This window comes from Meles meles, chromosome 2, assembly GCF_922984935.1.
Source record: "Meles meles chromosome 2, mMelMel3.1 paternal haplotype, whole genome shotgun sequence".
NCBI lineage: Eukaryota > Metazoa > Chordata > Mammalia > Carnivora > Mustelidae > Meles > Meles meles.
In genome coordinates this window covers 122913217-122937522 of record NC_060067.1, presented here as the reverse complement: position 1 = coordinate 122937522, position 24306 = coordinate 122913217, and the positions used below count along the sequence as shown (strand labels likewise).

At 37.8% G+C, this 24306-nt stretch overlaps 1 protein-coding gene across 4 annotated transcripts in view; it reads left to right on the top strand.

Moving 5' to 3' along the window:
- The window catches only part of ARHGAP24 (Rho GTPase activating protein 24), a 534495-nt gene that overhangs the window by 502881 nt on the left and 7308 nt on the right, over positions 1-24306 (top strand). For all 4 annotated transcript variants that reach the window (XM_045998038.1, XM_045998040.1, XM_045998041.1 and 1 more), the window contains 3 exons: positions 5978-6110; positions 9913-9986; positions 13368-13489. In XM_045998038.1, coding sequence (XP_045853994.1) covers positions 5978-6110; positions 9913-9986; positions 13368-13489 — 329 coding nt within the window. The remainder of the gene's footprint in view (positions 1-5977; positions 6111-9912; positions 9987-13367; positions 13490-24306) is intronic.

Here is a 24306-nt window from a genome sequence, read left to right as displayed (position 1 = left end):
GACACATAGCCACAGTGAGCCATGACAGAACCAGATTCAAGTTGCACTGCTGAAAAGTGTAGTGGTTTTGAAAGATAAGTTTAAAAAAAATATTTTTTTTGAACAGAGCCAGGTTTTTCTTGTAAACATTTAGTTTTGTTTGGAACTGCTTACTACCTTCAGATTTGCTTTTCTCTGCCTTTGTGAATTTGGTGGAAAGAACATGTTAAGACAATTTGACAGCAGTCTTCACCGTGATAAGAGTGGCTGAATGGCTTCAGTCTCCTGTATGTTCTCCCTGGAGTTTGATGGACCTGACATTATTTTTTTTCATAATTCCAAGTGAATTTTGGGTCATCTCATTGTGTGTGTGTGTATTGCAAATAAGTTCACAGTATCTTTAGTAATTTCCAGTGTGGATGCATTGGAAATTCATTCTATTCAGTAAAATCAACAGATGATGTGTTCTGCCCCTAGCATCCAGGGTGAAAAATTCCCATTTCTAATTATGAGACTTCAGAGTTTCAAGTTTTTGCTTGTGTAGTATTATACTTGTAATTACTGTGGCATTTGAACTAATCCATGGATGAGAGTCTGTTTATCAGGGAAGGAGGGGGTGGAGATAGCAGATGAACAAGGAAGGATTGTTGTCATGCTTCTTTATCCTTATTCAGATTAGTGAGAGAGGCCTATATGGTACTTAGAGTATAAAAACGGAAGGCAGGGGCGCCTGGGTGGCTCAGTGGGTTAAGCCGCTGCCTTCGGCTCAGGTCATGATCTCGGGGTCCTGGGATCGAGTCCCCCATCGGGCTCTCTGCTCGGCAGGGAGCCTGCTTCCCTCTCTCTCTCTCTGCCTGCCTCTCTATCTACTTGTGATCTCTCTCTATCAAATAAATAAATAAATAATCTTTAAAAAAAAAAAAACGGAAGGCAATTTCCAGGAACTGTAAAGAACATTCTTTTTTTTTTTTTAAGATTTTATTTATTTATTTGACAGAGAGAGATCACAAGTAGGCAGAGAGGCAGGCAGAGAGAGGGGGAATCGGGCTCCCCACTGAGCAGAGAGCCTGATGCGGGGCTTGATCCCAGGACCCTGAGATCATGACCTGAGCTGAAGGCAGAGGCTTAACCCACTGAGCCACCCAGGTGCCCTGTGAAGAACATTCTTAAGATCTCACACCTGCTGGCAACTTAGCAGCCAGAATTTACAGGAAATGTTAAGAAGTAGGGGCATGGGGGCACCTGGGTGGCTGGGTGGGTTAAGGCCTCTGCCTTCAGCTCAGGTCATGATCTCAGGGTCCTGGGATCGAGCCCCGCATCAGACTCTCTGCTCAGCAGGGAGCCTGCTTCCCTTCCTCTCTCTCTGCCTGCCTCTCTGCCTGCTTGTGATCTCTGTCTGTCAAGTAAATGAATAAAATCTTTAAAAAGAAAAAAAAAGAAGTAGGGGCATGGTATGGAAAAATATTGTTGGTGATTAGAGATATAAGCCCAAGAGGGACAAAAAGATCTATGTTGTTCATTTCTGTGTCACCCAGCATGTGGCACGAAGCCATGCCCACCATAAGCATTTGGGAACTATTATCAGGAACTAATATCAGTAGATGGATTCCAGAATGACCAAAGGCACATGCATGAGAATACGAAATTAGATCAATCAGTAAAAGTCATGAAATCCTCCCTTTAAGCTTGGTAAAAAGACTGTACGTGAGGAAGCAGGACTCAGAAGTAAAGTCCAAGTACAGTCTAAGAGGAAAACGAAACCGTATGTTGATCATTGAAGGGACATGTGCTATGAGCATCTTCTGCGCTGCGGGCTCCTTTACTCAGGATCCTGGGGCCTGTCTCCGCCTCTTTGTCATCCCTGGATAGAATGTGCCAGATTCAGATTAATTTCTGAAAACAGATTCTACCACCAGCTGAGTGAAAGAGACGTGAGGTTTGTATAATGATTTTACATTAGCAAATAGTCTTGAATTCCTACCAAAAGCCTTTAAAAACCATTCATATCTTAGTGATTAGCCAGAAAGAATTTCATACCAGGGTGGTGCCTTGTTCAAGTACCCAAAATAGGGTTAGTACAAGGACCTGCTCACAGGCCCGATGTACGGTGAAATATTTGTACGTGTGTTGCTGCTGCTACTGCTATTATCATTATTAACCAGGTTAGGTATCTTAATCCTCCATTGTACACTGACTTTTGTCACAGTGTGGTCGCTTCCCCTCCCCTTTTTTTTAAGTAGTCTTAATGCAGGGCTTGAATTCGTGACCCCAAGATCAAGACCTGAGCTGAGATTTAGAGTCGGACACTCAACCGACTGAGCCACCAACCACCCTGTCATATCTTTGTTCAAGACTGAGATATATTTCTCTGGGACAAAGATGATGCGTTCCCCTAGCAGTTACCACACAATATTAGTATTTACTTATTTGGTTGTCCATAGTAAGCAAATATTAATTAGAATCGTGGCTTTTCAGTGAGAGATAGGTTAGACAGTGAGGTGCAGATGGCTGCCATTTTGTGCAGTGGATATGCAGCGAGTTTTTTCAGACAAGCGCCAGACTTCCGCTGCAGTGGGTGGCATTCTGGCAAGAAGGGCAGATGGACTGTGGGCCCCTTAAGGTGAATCAGAACCACCATACATACTTGCTTCTGGAGTCTTCCCAGAAGCAATTGCTTCCTTCCATTCAGTGTTCCGGAAAGGACAAAGCCAAAAATGAGAACGCCAGGAAAATGTAGGTGTCTCGATTTCCACAGAATAATCCGAGTTTAATAAAGCCCCCAAAAGAGAGTAATGTATTTTTAACTTTTAGCCTTTAATTAAAAATTTAATAACCTTTGTTAATTGAAAAAAAGGGAAAAGTATTTGGTCATTTTTTCTTCATTTCTACACAACTAACCATGTGTGGGTGTGTACTCTAACGCTAGAAAGCTAATGTGACGCGTCACTTTAGGGAAGGAATAAAATCATCATCCCATCCACGTCTCTTGCCTTGATTCATAGCTCAAATATTCCTATTCTTGGAACATTACTGCAGCTCTGGTGCTAAGAAAATTGCTGGTGGATGAAGAATGATTCTGCAGCCTTTCATCCTTCACAATGTCTGCGCCCTGTGACTACTCTAATTTTGCAATGGTGCCATCTAGTGTTCACACGTCCTCAGTACTACAGCTCAACTTCATTAGAAGCAAAATAGTGAGAGTAGCAAGCAAGTTACCTTCTAAACAGTGTGCGGGGGAGAATCAATGAAACAAAAGAACAGCATTTTTCATTAAATGTGTATTTCTTATTATTATTGCCTCATTTATGTATTACATTTTCTTCACAAAGATTTTTTATATATTCTATTTATATAGTCAGACAAATTATAGATAACATATTCCATGTATTGAAGTTATACTTAATTTTATCTTTCATTTTGATATTCTTCTCTGTATCTTCAAATAACTCTAACACACTAGTCTTTGTCTTTGAAGGCAACACAACCAACCTAGTCACGGGTTGGGTTGGCTTAGAGTGGAAACAAAAGATGGAAATCATTTATTGTAATATTTGATTGAACTGCCTAATCCTGTCCCAGGCTGTGTTTTGTAAGTGCTCATGTTTGTACCTTCAGGGGTTGGGTTCTTCACTACATAGCCAGAGAAACACTGAAGGGCTTTGATATACATGAAATAGAGTGTTTAAAAACAAACAACCCACCCACAGACAAATAAACCTAGTCTTACCATTGACACTATGTTAGGACTATCTGTTTAAAAAATTTTGTAGAAAGTAATTTAAGGAATTAATGAGCTTGGGCTCAGTTTTCAAGATGTCTCAGGGATGTGATTTTTATTTTCTTTACTAGCCTTTGAGTTGACTTCTATATTGTCTATCAGTTCAGAATTTTAAAAGGAAAAACCTATATTTATTTATGAAAGAACAAAATTAATTTAAGACAAACCCTATTAGATCACCTCCATCATTTTAACGTCTGCAGAATGGTTGACAAAACATCTGCTTTGACTGACTTCAACCCTGAAATGAAGAGGTTCGCCTTCGCCCTCTCTAATATGGGAAAGGTAGAGTCCCAGGCTCTGTGAGAACACGGCCTATAGGCAGAACTCATCCAGTCCCACTCTGAACTTGGCTCTCCCTTAGCTTTTTGTTACCTCCTCAAGGACAAGATGTTCCCTCTCACTTGTGGCTCTGTTTACCTGCCTTGCTTTAATCAGGAGTGACTTCTTTTGTACTTCTGCTCTCACTTGTAATTATCACACCCCTTCAGACCTTGGCCTGTGCCTCATTCCTTGGAGAAGTACTCCAACCCCTCATCAGCCCGCTCTTGTTATTAGATATCATCCGACACTTTTCCTTACTACCACTCACCACACTTTGCAATTATATACTTGTGTTATTATCTACTTAATATGCCCTATCCCGGGGCGCCTGGGTAGCTCAGTGGTTTAAGCCTCTGCCTTCGGCTCAGGTCATGATCTCAGGGTCCTGGGATCGAGCCCTGCATCAGTGAGGAGCCTGTTTCTCCCTCTCTCTCTGCCTGCCTCTCTGCCTACTTGTGACCTCTCTCTCTGTCAAATAAAAAAAAAAAAAAAAAAATGCCCTATCCCACTAGCTTATACATTTTGAGCAGGCTGAAATATCTTTTTTTGACCGTTTGAGGTCCTAGCCACTGTGTGTTTCTGTAGTTCAGTACAGAGTAGGCATGTGGGAAATAGATGATGAAATCAACGCAAATCCAGAATTGAGAACTGAGATGCCCATTGTCCCAGCCTGTGTAGTTTTGTATGTCAGCTCTGCTTCCACGTCACCCTTGAGGCAAGACAATATTCACTGAGGCAGGAAATTCAACTGTATGGTAGCTTTCAAGATATACCCGTCTGGGGACATGTCACTTCCTGCAACTCAGTCTGGGAGTGGGATGTTCATTCTCAATACCTACAGAATTCCTGACCTTGTTCACTGCCTCTTTTCCACTTCTCAAGGTCATACTTTATACCCTTCACTCAAAACTAAATAAATAAATACACAACCAAAATTCACCTCCTGTAGTATGTACTGTCCTCCATCTTCATGGATTAACAGGGAGATAGAGAGCACAAAGTATAGTGGCTCAGTCAGTTAGGCGTCTGCCTTTGGCTCCGGTCATGTTCCCAGGGTCCTGGGATCGAGCCTCACGATGGGGTTCCCGGCTCAGAGGGGAGTCCGCTTCTCCCTCTGCTTCTGCCTGCCATTCTTCCTACTTGTATGCGCTTGCTCCCTCTGTCTCTGTCAAATAAAACATAAAATCTTAAAAAAAAAAAAAAGAAATCCTATCACTCTCATGGTCAGTAGGGAATAAAAATAAGTTTTGTACCTTATACAAAGGACAGGTTTTGTTTTCTTTATTCATTTTTGTAGTGTATTCCTTTTCTTTCTAGAAGACACTAAGGATTCCAACTATCTTAGAATATTAGACAAGAAATCATGCTGAGAATCAATCACCTTCAAAATAAGTTCTGCTTAAAAAGTTATAACATGTCATACTAAGTTTCTGATGTCTGTAACCAATCACCAATGTCTTCTACAGAATAGAAAATGAGGCTAAGATTCCAAACTGACTGTGACATTGAATACATGCATGCACACCTCGATGGATTTGGTATTTTTTGTAGATTGTATTATATTTCATTTAGTCTGGTATATAGGCCCTGTTTTCCAAAGTTAACACTTCTGCTTAACATCAAGTACACACAAAAGAAAAGTGTTTGAACTTCTGAATATTTTCAGACCACACTGCAGCTTCCCAGAGTCCTTCCAGATCCCTTTCCCTTCCACCCGTGGTACAGCATGTCACAGGCATTGTGGAAGTGTGTGCTCCTTCAAAGCTGAAGTTCCTGACTGAATTGCCAACTCGTATGGAATTCTGACTCTTCAGTGTGTATTTGATGAAAAACTAAATCGGATAAAGTAAAATAAAGTTTACTCCAGAGAATATCTTCCCACTTCTGTCTCCACAGCAACACGGATGTACACACAGTGGCATCACTTCTTAAACTCTATCTCCGAGAACTTCCGGAACCAGTTATTCCTTACGCAAAGTATGAAGATTTTTTGGCCTGTGCCAAACTGCTCAGCAAGGACGAAGAAGCTGTAAGTTGATGCATTTCTTTCTAGAAAAACCTTCATTTGGTTTTTTTTTTTTTTAATCAATGTTCTTAGTTTTTAATTTGTAAATTTCCTTTTGTCCCATCCTTGGACTATTTTCCACTATTGTATTTATTGACATTACACGCACTTAGAATCACACACACAACTCAGGTCCCATTTTTAATCCCCTCTCTTATCAAAAAGAAAACTGCAAGTTAATAAATGAAATGAGCTCTCCTTGCCCGCTTTGCTTCTCTAAGTGGTTAATTGTGGGCTACATCAGGCCAAACATTCCATGAACAAATTGGATGCCTTATTTCATATTCTCTTTTTCATTGTGAGCCCCTCTAAATTACCTAAACAATGCCTCCTACCAAATCTTATCTACCATTTTTCCATTTTATTTAATTTTATTTCTTTTCAGTATTACAGAATTCATTGTTTATGCACCACACCCAGTGCTCCATGCAATATGTGCCCTCATAATACCCACCACCAGGCTCACCCAACCCCCCCAAACCCCTCAGTTTGTTTCTCAGAGTCCACAGTCTCATGATTCATCTCCCCCTCCAATTTCCCCCAACTCACTTCTCCTCTCCATCTCCATATTCCTTATGCTCCACAAATAAGTGAAACCATATGATAATTGGCTCTCTGCTTGACTTATTTCACTCAGCATAATCTCCTGTTTATGCTGTGGCCATTAAATGGCCATTTAAACTGTGGCCATTGCTTCTCTCTACCGTTCTTAAAAACAGCCTTATTGAAAATTAAAAATAGAGCTTCCCTATGACCCTGTAATTGCACTACTGGGTATTTACCCCAAAGATACAGATGTAGTGAAAAGAAGGGCCATCTGTACCCCAGTGTTTATAGCAGCAATGGCCATGGTCGCCAAACTGTGGAAGGAACCAAGATGCCCTTCAACGGACAAATGGATAAGGAAGATGTGGTCCATATACACTATGGAGTATTATGCCTCCATCAGAAAGGATGAATACCCAACTTTTGTAGCAACATGGATGGGACTGGAAGAGATTATGCTGAGTGAAATAAGTCAAGCCAAGTATCATATGGTTTCACTTATTTGTGGAGCATAACAAATAACATGGAGGACATGGGGAGATGGAGAGGAGAAGGGAGTTGAGGAAAATTGGAGGGGGAGGTGAACCATGAGAGACTATGGACTCTGAAAAACAATCTGAGAGTTTTGAAGGGGCGGGGGGTGGGAGGTTGGGGGAACAGGTGGTGGGTATTAGGGAGGGCACGTGTTGCATGGAGCACTGGGTGTGGTGCAAAAACAATAAATACTGTTACCCTGAAAAGAAATTAAAAAAAAAAACCAGCCTTATTGACTTATAGTTCATATACTATACAATCACCTATTTGAAGTGTATAATCAGTGCATTTTAGTATACAGTTGACCCTCAAATAACATGGGTTTGAACTGCATGTGTCCTCCCACACACGGAAATTTTGCAGTACAGCGCAATAAATGTACTTCCATATGATTTTCTTAATATTTTCTTTTCTCTATCTTACTTTATTGTAAGAATACAGCATATAATACATAAAACATACAAAATATTTGTTTTGTATTTTTGTTAATCAGCTGTTACCAGGAAGGTTTCCAGTCAATAGTAGGCTATCTAAGTTTGGGGGGAGTCAAAATTACTCATGGTTTTTTGAGTTGGGGGAATTGGTGTCCCTAACCCCTACATTGCTCAAGAGCCAACTGTTTCTCAAGAGTTGTGCAATCACTGCCAAAAATCTAATTTTAGAATATTTAGCATATTTTCATCATCCTGTAACAAGCCCCATACCTATTCCCCTGGCCCCACCTTCCCCAGCCCTTGGCAACAACTAATCTCTTTCTGTATGTATAGACTTGCCTATTTTGGCTATTTCATATAACAAAATCATTCACTACATTGTCTTCTGTGACTGGCTTCTTTCACTGTTTCAAAGTTTATTCACACTGTACCACATATACTAGTATTTCATGCCATTTATTTATTTATTCATTTATTTATCCATCCCTCAGTTGTAGCTTATGTGGGTTGTTGCCATTGTTTGACTATTACTATTAATGCTGCTGTGAATATTCATGTGCAAAGTTTGGCATGGACATACGTCTTCATTTCTCCTGGGTTTAAGTCTGCCCAGGAGGCAGACTTGCTGGGCCATGTGTAACTCTGTGTTTTCTAAGGAGGCTCCATCATTTTTAAATTCCCACCAGCAACTCATGCAGATTCCAACGTTTCCACACTTTTACCGACACTTGTTGTGATCTCTGTTTTATCATAGCCATCCTAATGTATGTAAAGTGAGATCACCTTGAGCTTGAGTTGTATTTCCCTGATGGTTAATGATGTTCAACATTTTTCCATGTACTATTGGCTCTTCACATATTTTCTTTGGAAAAAATCATTTTCCCATTTTTAATTGGGTTATTTGTCTTAATTTGAGTTTTGAAAGTTCTTTATAGTTCAGATTACAAACCTCTTATCAGATATATGATTTGATTTGCAAATATTTCTCCCATTCTATAGGTTGTCTCTTCAGTTTTTTAAACGATTTATTTATTTATTTTGGGGGCGATGGAGGGCAGAGAGAGAAGGAGAGAGAATTTCGAGCGGACTCCCCACTGAACAAAGACCCGGACTCTCATGACCTGAGACAAAATCAAGAGACAGTCACTCAAAGGACTGAGCCACCCAGGCACCCCAAGTCTCTTCAGTTTTTTTGATGGTGTCCTTTGAAGCACAAAAGTTTTTAATTGCAATGAAGTCCAATTTATCTATTTTTCTTTTGTCACTTGTGCTTTTAATGTCATATCTAAGAAATATTTAACCAAGCTCACCAGGATTTATTCCTATATTTTCTTCTAAGACTTTTGTAAGTTCAGCTCTTACATTTAGGTCTATGACCCATTTTGAGTTAATTTCGGTTTATGATATGAGGAAAGGTCCAACTTCAACCTGTGGCATATGGATATCTGGTTGTCTCAGAACCCTTTGTTGGAAAGACCGTTGTTTCCTCCACTGGATTTTCTCGGCACTCTTGTTGAAACTGCTGCCTGTTTTTATAAATGAAGTTTTACTTTATTATGTAATGTTGTCTGTGGCTGCTTTTGTACCACAACGGGAGAGTTGAGTACTTGAGACAGAGACCATATGTCCCAGAATGCTTGCGATATTTACCATCTGGCCTTTTCCAGGAAGAAGAACAAATTAGATTACATTATCCATTAGCTTTGCTGGGACCATTTACATTTTAGAAGTTCTACAATGAGAAGAACCCAAGCAATTAATCCCTTTGTGAAATGTCCATGAATAGCGGGCTTTTCATTCTCCATCCCACCCCAAACGGTGTGTCCTAGACATGGCCCATCTTGAGAGACTTATTTGTCAGTAGATGTGTGTTTGTCTCTGTTTGGGGAATGTCAGAAATGACAAAGATTCTCACTACATTAAGGCTGCTTTTTTTCCCCAGATAACCTTATTATAAATGAGGCTGTCTTCCCTTTTTAGTCAACTGTGAGCAAGTATTAATAATGTTAGAAAGGCTTCACTTAACATCTGTTTCTCCACAAATAGTACTTATGGGAATATTTTAAATACTTTTTCACATCTTTGAAAATATTTGTGAAATCCTCTCTGTAATGGCGTCAAGTTTTCAGGACGGATTCCTCACTGATGATGTGTGAAACTAATGAAAAAAGAACTGTATACCCACTTTTTATTTGCTTTAATTCCAAGGCCAATACTTAGTTAACATTTATTCTTCATTTCCTTTTACTCAGGGTGTTAAGGAATTAGCAAAGCAGGTGAAGAGTTTGCCAGTGGTCAATTACAACCTCCTGAAGTATATTTGCAGGTAAGAATTGTCCTGAAGACAAAACTAAAGAGAACAAGACTATATGTAGCCTGATACTAACTTATTTTTGACCATGAATAAAATCACTGACCTGCTCTGTGCTCTAGTGTTGACCTCTGTACAATTAAGAGGTTTGATAAGATAATCTCAAGGCTTTCTTTAAGCCCTGAAATTGCTCAATTTTGTCATTTGTTTCTGAGTCTCTCTTACATCTACATATTAGGGATATGTTGCTTCGAACTTCTGTCAGTTGTTTGTACATGTGCTGTGTACCTTCATTTAGAGAAGGAGCATTTCCCTTGGCATGAGAAAGACCTGTATGGGAGTCCAGTTTCTATCACTGACGTCCTATGTGTCTGTATGCAGTTTTCTTATCCTAAGTGTCCTACTAGGTGAAAGAGCATTGAAAACACACATTCCACACAGTTTAACATTTAAATTATATTTTTAAGTTGAATAAATATTATTTTCTTTCTGTTTCTTTCTTACTACAAGACTTATTGAAAAGGCATTATTATTTGGTTCTTTTAGGACACTAATTGTGCCTGATAAAGTTCTCTCTCGTGACCATATTTCCCTATGGCTTGGGATGGTATGTGCCATGTCTGTGTCCCTGTTTAAGGAACCATATGCTTTCACTCATATGTGGAATTTAAGAAACAAAACAATCATGAGGGAGAAAAGAGAGAGGCACACCGAGAAACAGACTCTCTCTCTTTTCTTTTAAAGGTTTTATATATTTATTTAACAGAGAGAAAGACAGTGAGAGAGGAAACAGGGAGAGTAGGAGAGGGAGAAGAGGCTTTCCATTGAGCAGGGGACTTGATGTGGGGCTCAATCCCAGGACCCTGGGATCATGACCTGAGCTGAAGGCAGACGCTTAATGACTGAGCCACTCAAGCACCCCAAGAAACAGACTCTTAACTACAAAGAACAAACTGATGGTTACTGGAAGGGCGGTGGGTGAGGAGATGGGTGAATAGCTGATGGGGATTTAGAAGGGCACTTTTTGAGATGAGCACAGAGTGATGTATGGAAGGGTTGAATTACTGAACTGTACACCTGAAACTAATATTACACTGTCTGCTAACTAACTGGAATTTAAATAATAACTTAAAAAAAATAAGACACCAAGTATTTAAAATAGAAAAATTAAATTTAAATAAAGAGATGATGGTTGGCACTACAAGTCACTGTAAGGTATCTTAAAGGAAAGCCTCTCAGTTTATTTTTAAATAATTCAAAATTTTAATTCAATACAGTGTGATCATTTACATATACTTTTTGTGTCATGATTAGATAAATGTTTGGCAGACTGGGAACTATGCAGTTTAAGACTAATGCCTGATACTGTGGACCTCATATCAATTGTAACAGGGTAGGAATTCCAGAATCTCCTTACTGTAACTTTTTCTGGTGATGGTAGGAAGCAAATATGAGCTTAGGTTTCGAAATTTAGAAAAAGGAAAGAAATTGTCTGATGACATAGACTCATTAACACATCAGAGTTCTGTCCCAAGATTTTGAACTAATTCAGGCTGCTGTGGTGAATGAGAAAGGAGGACATCCTCTTTAAGTAAAAGGGAAAAGGCTCTTCCTTGAGAACTATATTACCTGTCTTTATCTCCACAGTAGGAGAACTTCACTTCTCTTGAAGCATTTTTGTTTTAAAGATTTTATTTATTTATTTGATAGAGAGAGAGAGAGATCACAAGTAGGCTGAGAGGCAGGCAGAGGGGGAGGGGAAAGCAGGCTCCCTGCTGAGCAGAGAGCCCGATGTGGGGCTCGATCCCAGGACCCTGAGATCATGACCTGAGCCGAAGGCAGAGGCTTAACCCAATGAGCCACCCAGGCGCCCCTCTTGAAACATTTAAGCAGGCTTTTAGTTTCAGCTAAAAGTCTTAATAAAATAAGAAATTACACCGGTGTGAGTTTTTGCCTTTCAGTTTAACACTAGCTTAGCCTATCTAACGATAATGAATATGTGGAGCAGGCACCTTTCTTCACAGTCATAGGGGAGTAGTCGAGAGCACAGACTCTAGAGTCAGACACTCTGGGTTCCAATCTCAGCTCTGCCACCTATTACTTCTACATCCTCAGAGAATATTCTTAGCCACCGTGGTGCCTCATGTGTCTCATCTGTAAAATGGAGATAATCATAGTATCTACGTCACAGAGTTGCTTTGAGAATTCAGTAAGTTAGTGCAATGTCTGACACCTAAACTATATTATTTTAAATAATAATTAAGTTCTCTTATTTTGCTTAGCATAATGCAGTCTTGTTTTATCCATGTTGTTACAAATGGCAAGATTTCATTCTTTTTGATGGCTGAGTAATGTTCCAAGTTACACATGGGTACACACACACACACCATATCTTCTTTATCCATTCTATGTTAAGTGAAATAAATCAGTCAGAGAAAGATAAATGCCATATGTTTCCAATCATGTATGGAATTTAAGAAACCAAACAGATGAACATAGGAGAAAGGGGAAAAAAGAGAGAGAGAGAGAGAGAGAGGCAAACCATAAGAGACTCTTAACCATAGAGAACAAACTGAGGGTTGATGGAAGGGAGTTGGGTGGGGGATGGGCTAAATGGGTGATGGGTATTAAGGAAGGCACTTATTTTGATGAGCACTTGGTGTTAAAGTAATTGATGAATCACTAAATCCTACTCATATATTAACTAATATTTAAATAAGATTTTGAAATAAAAAATAAATAAGTAAATAAAACCAAATAAAAAAATAATGAGTTCTTTTTTTTATTTTTCATGACTTCCTCTTTGTTTCATCAGTACAAGTAGTAAACCATGAAATCTAGAAATGAAGAGAGGGTGGGGAATAATAAAGGCTGAAAGACTACAAAAACAATCCTTCTTACTAAAATCATTTGAGGAAAGTCTAATTCACGACCCTTAATCTTAAGCACCTAAGTTGAAAAAATTTGTGCTTATAATTTTTCATATCAGTAGAATTAAAGTTTTAATTTAAACCATGTTTGACCTCATTTTTTAATAGACTATAAATTTGAAGCTCACAAATTACTCGATAAAGAGGATTGATTCCTCCTCTCTGAAATACAGGATTGTACAGATGATCTTATTTACAGTTCTCAAATTGAATACACATATAAATTGAATGTTTTATTTGAGGATTGGAAGAAAATCCATATTCTTGAATCTCTTGTCCATATTAGCATTATCCAAATATACCTGTTTCTGTGATTGAAAGAGGAAACTAAGCCAGGCCAGAGATGATATTTGAATGATTCCTCAAGTTTGATCCTTAATCATTTGCAATATATTTTCCCCATATTTGACTGAGAGATGTTTGAATTTATAAATAATTTTGTCTTCATAATTGTATTTGAACACAGATTCTTGGATGAAGTACAGTCCTATTCTGGAGTTAACAAAATGAGTGTGCAGAACTTGGCCACTGTCTTTGGCCCTAATATCCTGCGTCCCAAAGTGGAAGATCCTTTGACTATCATGGAGGGTAAGTAAATGATTACCTTACATCCTCATCAAGAGAACAACCAACTGTCTTTTGTTTGTTTGTTTTGTTTTTTCTAAAGTTTACTTATGTATAGTCTCTATACCCAATGTGGAGCTCAAACACACAACCCAAGATCAAGAGTCATATGCTATGCTGACTAAGCCAGCCAGGCACTCCCAATCACCTCTCTTTTGGTTTTGGTCTAAACCTTTTCTCTTCTAAGGAAACTAGAGAAATAAGTAACTCTATGGTAACTCCATTTACTTTTTTCCCCATTTATTTATTTTTTTAATTAACATATAATGTATTATTAGCCCCAAGGGTACAGGTCTGTGAATCGTCAGGCTTACACACTTAACAGCACTCACCATAGCACATACCCTCTCCACTGTCCATAAGCCAACCACCCTCCCCCTATCCCTCTCTCCACCAGCAACCCTCAGTTTGTTTTGTGAGATTAAGAGTCTCTTATGGTTTGTCTCCCTCCCAATCCCATCTTGTTTCATTTTTTCCTTCCCTACCCCACAAACCTCCCACATTGCCTCTCAAATTCCTCATATCAGGGAGACCATATGATAACTGTCTTTCTCTGATTGACTTATTTTGCTAAGCATAATACCCTCTAGTTCCATCCACATTGTTACAAATGGCAAGATTTCATTTCTTTTGATGGCTGCATAGTATTCCATTGTATATCTAGACCACATCTTCTTTATCCATTCATCTGTTGATAAACATCTAGGTTCTTTCCATAGTTTGGCTGTTGTGGACATTGCTGCTATAAACATTTGGGTGGATGTGCCCCTTCGGATCACTACATTTGTATCTTTAGGGTAAATACGCAGTGTTGCAATTGCTGGGTCGTAGGGTGGCTCTATTTTCAACTTTTTGAGGAAAACCATGCTGTTTTCCAGAGTGGCTGCACAAGCTTGCATTCCCACCAACAGTGTAGGAGGGTTCCCCTTTCTCTGCATCCTTGCCGGCATATGTTACTTGCTGACTTGTTAATTTTAGTCATTCTGACTGGTGTGAGGTGGTATCTCATTGTGGTTTTGATTTGTACTTCCCTGATGCCGAGTGATGTGGAGCACTTTTTCATGTGTCTGTTGGCCATCTGGATGTCTTCTTTGCAGAAATGTCTGTTCATATCCTCTGCCCATTTCTTAATTGGATTATTTGTTCTTTGGGTGTTGAGTTTGATAAGATCTTTATAGATTTTTGGATACTAGCTCTTTATCTGATAAGTCATTTGCAAATATCTTCTCCCATTCTGTCAGTTGTCTTTTGGTTTTGTTAACTGTTTCCTTTGCTGTGCAAAAGCTTTTGATCTTCATGAAGTCCCAATAGTTCATTTTTGCCCTTGCTTTCCTTGCCTTTAGTGATGTTTCTAGGAAGAATTTGCTGCTGCTGAAGTTGAAGAGGTTGCTGCCTGTGTTCTCCTCAAGGATTTTGATGGATTCCTTTCTCTCATTGAGGTCTTTCATCTGTTTGGCGTCTATTTTTATGTGTGGTGTAAGGAAATAGTCAAGTTTCATTCTTCTGCATGTAGCGGTCCAATATTCCCAACACCCATTTGTCGAAGAGACTGTCTTTTTCCCATGGGACATTCTTTCCTGCTTAGTTGAAGATAAGTTGACCATAGAGTTGAAGGTCTATTTCTGGGCTCTCTATTCTGTTCCCATTGATCTATGTGTCTGTTTTTGTGCCAATGCCATACTGTCTTGATTATGACAGCTTTGTTATAGAGCTTAAAGTCTGGAATTGTGATGCCACCAACTTTGGCTTTCTTTTTCAACATTCCTCTGGCTATTCAAGGTCTTTTCTGGTTCCATATAAATTTTAGGATTATTTGTTCCATTTCTTTGAAAAACATGGATGGTATTTTGATAGGGATTGCATTAAATGTGTAGATTGCTTGAGGTAGCATAGACATTTTCACAATATTTGTTCTTCCAATCCAGGAGCATGGAACATTTTTCCATTTCTTTTGTCTTCCTCAATTTCTTTCATGAGTACTTTATAGTTTTCTGAGTATAGATTCTTTGCCTCCTTGGTTAGGTTTATTCCTAGGTATCTTATGGTTTTGTGTGCAATTGTAAATGGGATTGATTCCTTAAATTTCTTTCTTCTGTCTTGTTTTTGGTGTATGGAAATGCACCTGATTCCTGTGCATTGATTTTATATCCTGACACTTTACTGAATTCCTGTACAAGTTCTAGCAGATTTGGAGTGGAGTCTTTTGGGTTTTCCACATATACTATCATATTGTCTGCAAAGAGTGATAGTTTGACTTCTTCTTTGCCAGTTTGGGTGCCTTTAATTTCTTTTTATTGTCTGATTGCTGAGGCTAGGACTTCTCGTACTATGTTGAATAGCAGTGGTGAAAATGGACATACCTGCTGTGTTCCTGACCTTAGCAGAAAAGCTCTCAGTTTTTCTCCATTGAGAATGATATTTGCGGTGGGTTTTTCATAGATGGCTTTGATGATACGGCATTGTGTACCCTCTATCCTTATGCTTTGAGGAATTTTGATTGAGAAAGGATGCTGTACTTTGTCAAATGCTTTTTCAGCATCAATTGAAGTATCATATGGTTCTTGTTCTTTTTCTTTTTTTTCCCCTTGTTCTTTCTTTTTTTAATGTATTGTATCACATTGATTGATTTGTGGATGTTGAACCAACCTTGCAGCCCTGGAATAAATCCCACTTGGTCATGGTAAATAATCCTTTTAATGTACTATTGGATCCTATTGACTAGTATTTTGGTGAGAATGTAACTCCATTTATTGACTCCAGTTCTTCAAGGGCAAAAATCTTCTCTTTGGGAGTCAGGCATTTTTTTTTTAAGTTTACTGCACATAATAATTTACTAAAAGATTCCTCAGTAGCCTTAAAACAACAAATCAGCTGTGAAGTATTATGCAGGAACTAGAAAAATCTAGTTCACTTTTTTTTTCCATTTTATTTATTTTTTCAGCGTAACAGTATTCATTCTTTTTGAACAACACCCAGTGCTCCATGCAAAACGTGCCCTCCCCATTACCCACCACCTGTTCCCCCAACCTCCCACCCCTGACCCTTCAAAACGCTCAGGTTGCCCCAACCTCCCACCCCTGACCCTTCAAAAACCTCAGGTTGTTTTTCAGAGTCCATAGTCTCTTATGGTTCGCCTCCCCTCCCCAATGTCCATAGCCCGCTCCCCCTCTCCCAATCCCACTGAGCCTCATGCAATTTTCAGAAAATTCAGTAAGTAATATTTTTTCCATATGTAAAACTTTATTCAAAAATTTTAAATGAATTAATGTACATAAAGTACCTAGAATACTGTCAGGTACATAAAAAGCCATCCTAACTACCATTATGACAGAGGAACTCCAAATGCTATTTAAAACATTCTAGCCAGTACATATTAATATATTTTTATTAACTTTGGTTTTATTTGACTGATTTCAAGAAATAGAAAAAGATGGTCTTCTGTAAGATAATGCTGCTTATTAAACTGTGGTTTGAAATATGAATTGTTTTCTAGATGATAAAACGCTTCAAATTATTTTCCACAAGGAACTTCTATTTCTGTTTGTTTCCAGCAGGACTTACTGCTTGAATACCTTTCCTATCTGTGGCCATTAGTAGTAGTGTTGTTTTCTAAAAACTGGACTAACTGAACATTTAAGAATTTAATAAGGAAGAGGGAAGAAGAAAGAATGAGTAATTCAGTTTTACTCTGAGCTTATTTAGAACAAAATATACTCCTGATACTATTCCTTCCTTGAAAATTCTAAGATTTTCATTCCTCTATGTCTTTTTTTTTTTTAAGATTTTATTTATTTATTTGACAGAGAGAGATAACAAGTAGGCAGAGGGGCAGGCAGAGAGAGAGGAGGAAGCAGGCTCCCTGCTGAGCAAAGAGCCCAATGTGGGGCTCAATCCCAGGACCCTGAGATCATGACCTGAGCCGAAGGCAGAGGCTTTAACCCACTGAGCCACCCAGGCACCTCTCCTCTATGTCTTATGAGACAGAAGGAAAGCTTTTAAGTGCTTGCCTGCATCAACTCAGCTTCATTTCCTTGTCAGATATTTAGGGCAATATCAACTGAACACCAGATTTGGGGCAGTAAGTTATTTGGTCCAGAAAACTTAATTTCTTTTGGAAGAGTTTAGCAGACATTAGAAGGATAAAATGTGAAGCTATAAGAAGCTTACAGATACTTTAGTCTATGGTTTTCTAAAACTTTTTAAAATATAAAATAGAATGTATATGGGGGTGCCTGGGTGGCTCAGTTGGCTAAGCATCTTCCTTTGGCTTGGGTCATGATCCCAGGGTCCTGTTTGAAGCCCCAAATCGGGCTCCCTGCTCAATGGGAAGCCTGTTTCTTCCTCTCCCACTCCCCCTGCTTGTGTTCCCTCTCTTGCTGTCTCTCTCTCTCTCTCTCTCTGTCAAATAAATAAAATATTTTTTAAAAATTTGAATGCATATGATAATGAAAACCACCAATAATGCACATACATACACATCGTAATGAAGATATATAAGACAAATACTCTAGAAATCACCACCCAGGTCAAGAAATATAACTTTTTTAAGCATCCCAAAGTCCTTTTCTGTGTTCTATTACTCCATCTTACTCCAACACTTACTTATAACTCTATTTTACTATATAAACATTTGTATCAATCACTTCCTTGCATTTCTTGATAGTTTTAACAACCAAATAGATTTCTTAGGCATTATATTTAACCTTTACTCTTATTTTATTTGATATTTTTTCATGTCTTTGGCCCTAATATCCTGACTTCAGGAACATATAAAAAGGATAATAAACCAAAACCAGTGGGTCTTAATCCCAGGAAGGCCAACTTGGATAGCTATTTAAAAATCAATGTAATTCACCATTTTAACAGACCAATTTTTTTTAATCCTCTCCTTGGATAAAAAATGGTACTTTACAAAATCTAACATCACTCATGATAAAGGCTGTCAGCAAATTAGAAATAAAAGGAACTTAACAAAGGTCATCTGTAAAAGAGATTTTAGTTATAATATTACACTTAATGGTGAAAGATGGACTGCTCTCCCCCCTAAGACTGAGCATAAGGTAAGATTGCCTACCTCTAGCACTTCAACTGTACTAGAAATCCTAGCCAGTATAAGAAAGTATTAAGAAGGAATTAAAGACATACAAATTAGGAAGTTGTAAACCTCTGTTTATTCACAGACAAGATGATAACTCATGTAGGAAATCTACAAGGAAAGATATTATAACTAATAAGGGAATTTACCAAGGTCATATGAGACAATCTCAATTTATAAAAATTCATTTTATTTCTATACAATAACACTGATGGCAATTGAAATAAAAATATAGTTTTAGAACAACACTTATAAATATCAAAAATCAGGGATAAGTTTAAGAAAATATTCACAAGACATATATCCTGAAAACTACTAAACATTTATTTAAAAAACTATATAAATGGGGAAATATACTATGTTCATCAATTAGAATAGTCAAAATCAATACGCTATTAATTTTCCCAAAGTTTACCTATACTCTCAACATAATTCTCAAAAATATCAGAGAAAAAATTTGTTTGTAGAAATTGACAATCTGATTGTAAACCTTACATGGAAATAAAAATTATCCAGAATAGTCAAAACAATTTGAAAGGGAAAAAGAAAGTTGAAATATACTGCTTGATTTAAGACTTACTATAATGCTACAAATAATCAAGGTAGTGTGGTATCAACATAAAGATGGACATATAGATCAATATAATAGAGCAGAGTCGAGAAATAGACCTACACATGTCATCCCTTGTTTTTGACATACGTGCCAAGTTAGTTCAGTGGGAAAGGGATAGTCATTTCAACAAATGATACTGGAAAAAATTCATATCTGTTTTAAGAAATCCTCTATCTTTACTTCACATCACTCAGAAAATTAACTTGAAATGGATCATAGACCTAAATGTAAGAGATAAAAGCATAAAGGGAGGAAGATATAGAAGAAAAAACCTTATGGCTTTGAGTTAGTCAAAGACTTACTAGGACACAAAAAACTCTAACCATAAAAAAATTGAGAATTTGGGCTTCATCAAAATTAAATCTTTTGCTCTTCAAAAGATATCCTTAAGAGAACAAAAAGGCAAGCCATAGAAACGAGGAATATATTGTGAATCAAATATCTGATTAAAGAATTTGATTTAAAGGTATATAAATAACTCACACAAGTAATTGGATAGTGAAGCCAGTGGGTGGGGGGGGGGGAGAATGAGTGAAAGATCTGAGTTAGACATTTCATCAGAGATAAACAAATAGCAAATAACACATGGAAAGATGCTCAGTATTTTTAGTCATTACATGAATGCAAATTTAAGCTATAATGAGCTACCACTACACATCCTCTACAAAGTATAAAATTAAGACTTAAAATACTAAGCTTGGCTGGTAAAAATACAAAATGTTAGAGCCATTTTGCAAAGTTGGGTAGCTTCTTAAAAACTTAATTACTTATTAGCCATAAGACCCAACAGAGAGCAGTGTGCTAAGTATTTAGCCCCATATAAAGAAAATACATGTTCATGCAAAATTCTAGTCAAATGTTTATATCAACTTTATTTCATAATAGCTCCAATCTGAAATCAGACCAGTTGTCCATCAAATCAGTGACTAGATAAACAATTTTTGGAATATTCATAAAACGGAATACTACCCAGCAATCAAAATAATGAACTATCGATACATCCAACAATATGGATAAATCTCAAAAGTATTACACTCAGTGAATAATGCCTAGACGCAAAAGACTTCATACTGTATAATTCCATTTATATGAAATTCTAGAAAAAGAAAAACTATAATGTTAGAAAGCAGATCAGTGATTATCATGGTTCAAAGGTGGGGATAGGGAGTTGGCTACAAACAGGCACAAGGGACTTGCCTATTTCATGATTAAATGGTGTTTCCAGGACAGTCGTTTGTCAGAATTCATTATGTAACTTACAGACATCCGTACATGTACAAAATGACACATGTATAAGGTTAGTCATTGCAAAAACACAAATTGAAACTACATTTCATAGATGGCTGTCATATATACCCTGAAGTGTACATGTATTTTTAAAGTGCCTAGGTACCTTCAAAGGAAAATTGAATTCTTATCCAATTCTTGTGAAGAAGTGCCTATAAAGTGGTATTTAAATTCAACCTTTATAAATGTATACAGGTGAGGGGGAAGTTCAGGATCCACATAGCCCGGTGGGACCCCCGAATCTGCTTGGACTCTTCAGAAGGGGCTGGGGATCATAACCACTCTGACCTCATTATTTGGGCTTCAAGCTTTTCATTAGCAGCCCAAGGAAGAGAATGACAGAGAGGAGGAAATAAAAAGTAAAAAAAGAGTGTATAGTGACACATAGTTCATCATTACTAAGCTAGTCTGTCCTAAAAAGATATAAAAATTGAAAGAAAATCCCTTTGCAATAACTATTGCCATTGATTCTTCTGGATACTAGATGAAAGCAAAGCCTCCCAAGGTAGAAGAAAGAGATTTCTAGATCACTAGGGCCCTGACAGTCACTCTATAATTATGACAGGTAACTTGTCATGACTGTTCACAGACTTGTCATGGAGATCTTAGGAATGTCACTCTTCAATTAATTAAATGCCCTGCATAGTTCACAGCTCTGGTGAGAAGCACTGATGCTTCAGATGCTAATATTCTAGTGATGGGAGGAAGCTCCATTTTCCCAAAGTACTAGACAGAGGCATATATAATCGAGGCGGCTAATATTTGAAAGTGTGTCTGTCATATGAGCAAATAATAAAATAGGACTAAGTACACATGTCTTCAAACAGTGCATAAACGACAGTGTTGACAGCCCTTTTAACTATACTAAAATCTTTTCATCAGATTCACTCCTACATGCACAGAAAATAGGACGACAAATTCAGAGATGGCTAGAAAAGGAAAGATGGATATATAATACCATGCATTTTTTGAGTCCTTTTTCTTCCACAACTCTGATTCAATACATAGATGTCTTTTATTTAGTTTCTTACTTAGAACAACCCCAAGCTTACTTGTTGCTGCTACAACTTAAATTCCAACAGCTGAAACATCATAGAAATAGGGCATGCTCTGGAGTAAGAAGACAAAGTATGACATTTCACCCTGGTCATTTATCATCTCACTGGCCTTGCGCAAACAGCTTAACCTGTCTGAACCTCAATTTTCTCTTCTGAAAAATTTTAAGTCCTATCTCACAGCCTTTTGAGAAACTTAATTTGAAAGATGTAAGTGAAACATCTCCACCTAAATCACTGTTTCTCAGACTCCAACATACATAGGAACCATCCGGAGATCTTGTTAACGTGCAAGTTCCCCGATTGAGAAGGTCTTCAGTGGGTCCTGCAAGTCTGAAGCTCCCAGGTGATATTAGAATCTGAACCAGACCCTTCCCTCTCCACCTGGAGAATTTTATTTCCTCCTGCTGCCCCAGACAAACCTGTCTTCCCTCACCGGGGAGGGGCGTGGGTGCTGCTGCTGAGAAGGGGACAGGTTGGATTACTGCTGATGTCATCTGGGAGCTGGTTAGAAATGTACGATCTCATGCCCCACCCAAAACATTTTAACAGAATCTCCAGGTAATTTGAACGAACACTAATGTTTGAGCAACACTGACCCAGAGTCAGACCTGGCACATTGAAGATTTGGGATCTAAATGTACTGTTAGGTTTTGGAATATCACAGAAGTGTGCAGGATATAGATGGATTTAACACATTTTTTCGTATTCAAAATTTGATTCTGAATTACATTCAGAGTCAGATTTTGCCAACACGTTGCTTTAAGCTAAAGAGTGGCCTCACCCCAAACCTCTACTCTCCGACAGCTAGCCAGTTAGTAGCTGTTTCCGGTAGAAATCTGCATTGTCAAAGCCCTTGTCATTGTTTTCCCCACCAAATCTCAATCTAAGCATTTTGTATAGAAAGTACACTTACTAACTGGAATTTAAATTGCTTTGCTGTGTCTATTTACTGGAGACTATTCCTAAGAGCAACATCATATAAACCCAGTTAACACATCAAATTAGTATATTTCAAGTCAAAGCAAAGATGATTGATGTCTGCATTAGCCTATACTGTTTACTGTGGGTACATAATAAATGAATACTTAAGGAGTTTCTTGGGTTATTGAGGGGGAAGGGACTCCAAGTTAGGAAACTACTTGAGAAGCCTACTTAATGGTGACAGCCAGTTTTAAGGGATAGGAGCTCAGCTTGGAAGGCAGTGAGGAATATGTGAAAATATACTTGAGATTTCAGCTAGTATTCCAGAAAACCTGATAAGTCCATTGATTTTTTAAATAAATTACTGCTTTTAATAATGGATTAACTTTTTTATCCTTTATTGTCTTGAGTTATTTTTGCTGTCTGAGATTTTACTCATTTCTAATTCATCCTTTACAGTGCATAGTGAAGATACAAGAATCAAATAGAAACCATGGTATTTTCATCTGTGTAAGAGAATTATTTTCTTCCTCATAGTACTTTTCATCATTTAAAATGTCCTGCCTAGTGCTTTGTTGTTTCTTGTAGAGCAGGTTTGGTAGTAACCGATTCTCTCAGTTTTTGTTTATCTAACCATGTCTTTATTTCCCCTCCATTTCGAAGCATAGGTTTGTTGGATATAGAATTCTTGCTTGACAGTCTTTCAGCATTTTGAATATCTTATTGCTTTACCTTCTGGCAATGAGAAATCAGCTGTTAATCTTACTAAGGATCCCTTGTACATGAGTTGCTTCTCTCTGCTTCTTTCAAGAGTCCTTCTTTGTTTTTGGTTTAAGACAGCTTGACTACAGTGGGTTTAGGTTTGGATCTTTTGACATCTATCTAGCATGGAATTTGGTGATCTTTTTGGATATGCAGATCATGTTTTTCATCAAATTGGGACATTTTCAGCAACTATTGCTTTAAATATTCTTTCTCTTATGGGACTCTCCTTCTGGAACTACCATTAGGCATATGCTAGCATACTTTATGGTGTCCCACAAGTCTGTGAGGCTGTTTATTTTTCTTCCTTTTTCTTCCTTTATGTTTTTCGGACTGTTGACCTATTTTCAGGTATAACATTCTTTCTTCCGCCTACTCATATCCGCTGTTGATTCCCTCTACTGATTTTTTTTTTTCATTTCAGTTATTATACTTTTCAACTCCAGCATATCTATTTGGTTCATTTTTATACTTTCTGTCTCTTTATTGATAATAAAGTCTATTTGGTGAGACATTATTCTCACTTTCATCTGGTCTCTTTAGACATGGTTTCCTTTAGTTATTAGAACACATTTAAAATAGCGGATTTAAAGTCTTTGTCTAGTGAGTACACTGTCTGGGCTTCCTCACGTTTTTTTTTTTTTCCTGAGTATGGGCCATAATGTCTTTACTCTTTACATGTCTCATAATTTTCATTGAAAAGACATTTTTAATAATATAATGTGAGAACTTTCGATATCAGGTCCTCCCTTTCCTTAGGTTTGTTGTTGTTTGCCTAGCGATTTTTCTGGACTAATTCTGTAAAGTCTATGTTCTTTGCCATATGTGGCCACTGACGTCTGTGCTTGGTTTGGTTGGTTGTCAACTGATTATTGGCAAAGATTTCCTTAAATTGCCTAGGCCAATAAGTTTCCTTTTTTTTTTTTTTTTTTAAACCATAGGGTAAAAATGTATGCAAACCTTGACAGTCAGGTAGTTCACAATTCTGCAGTAGCCTTCAGTTTCTGCTCATGCAGAGCCTCAAGATTAGCCAGAGGGCAGAGAC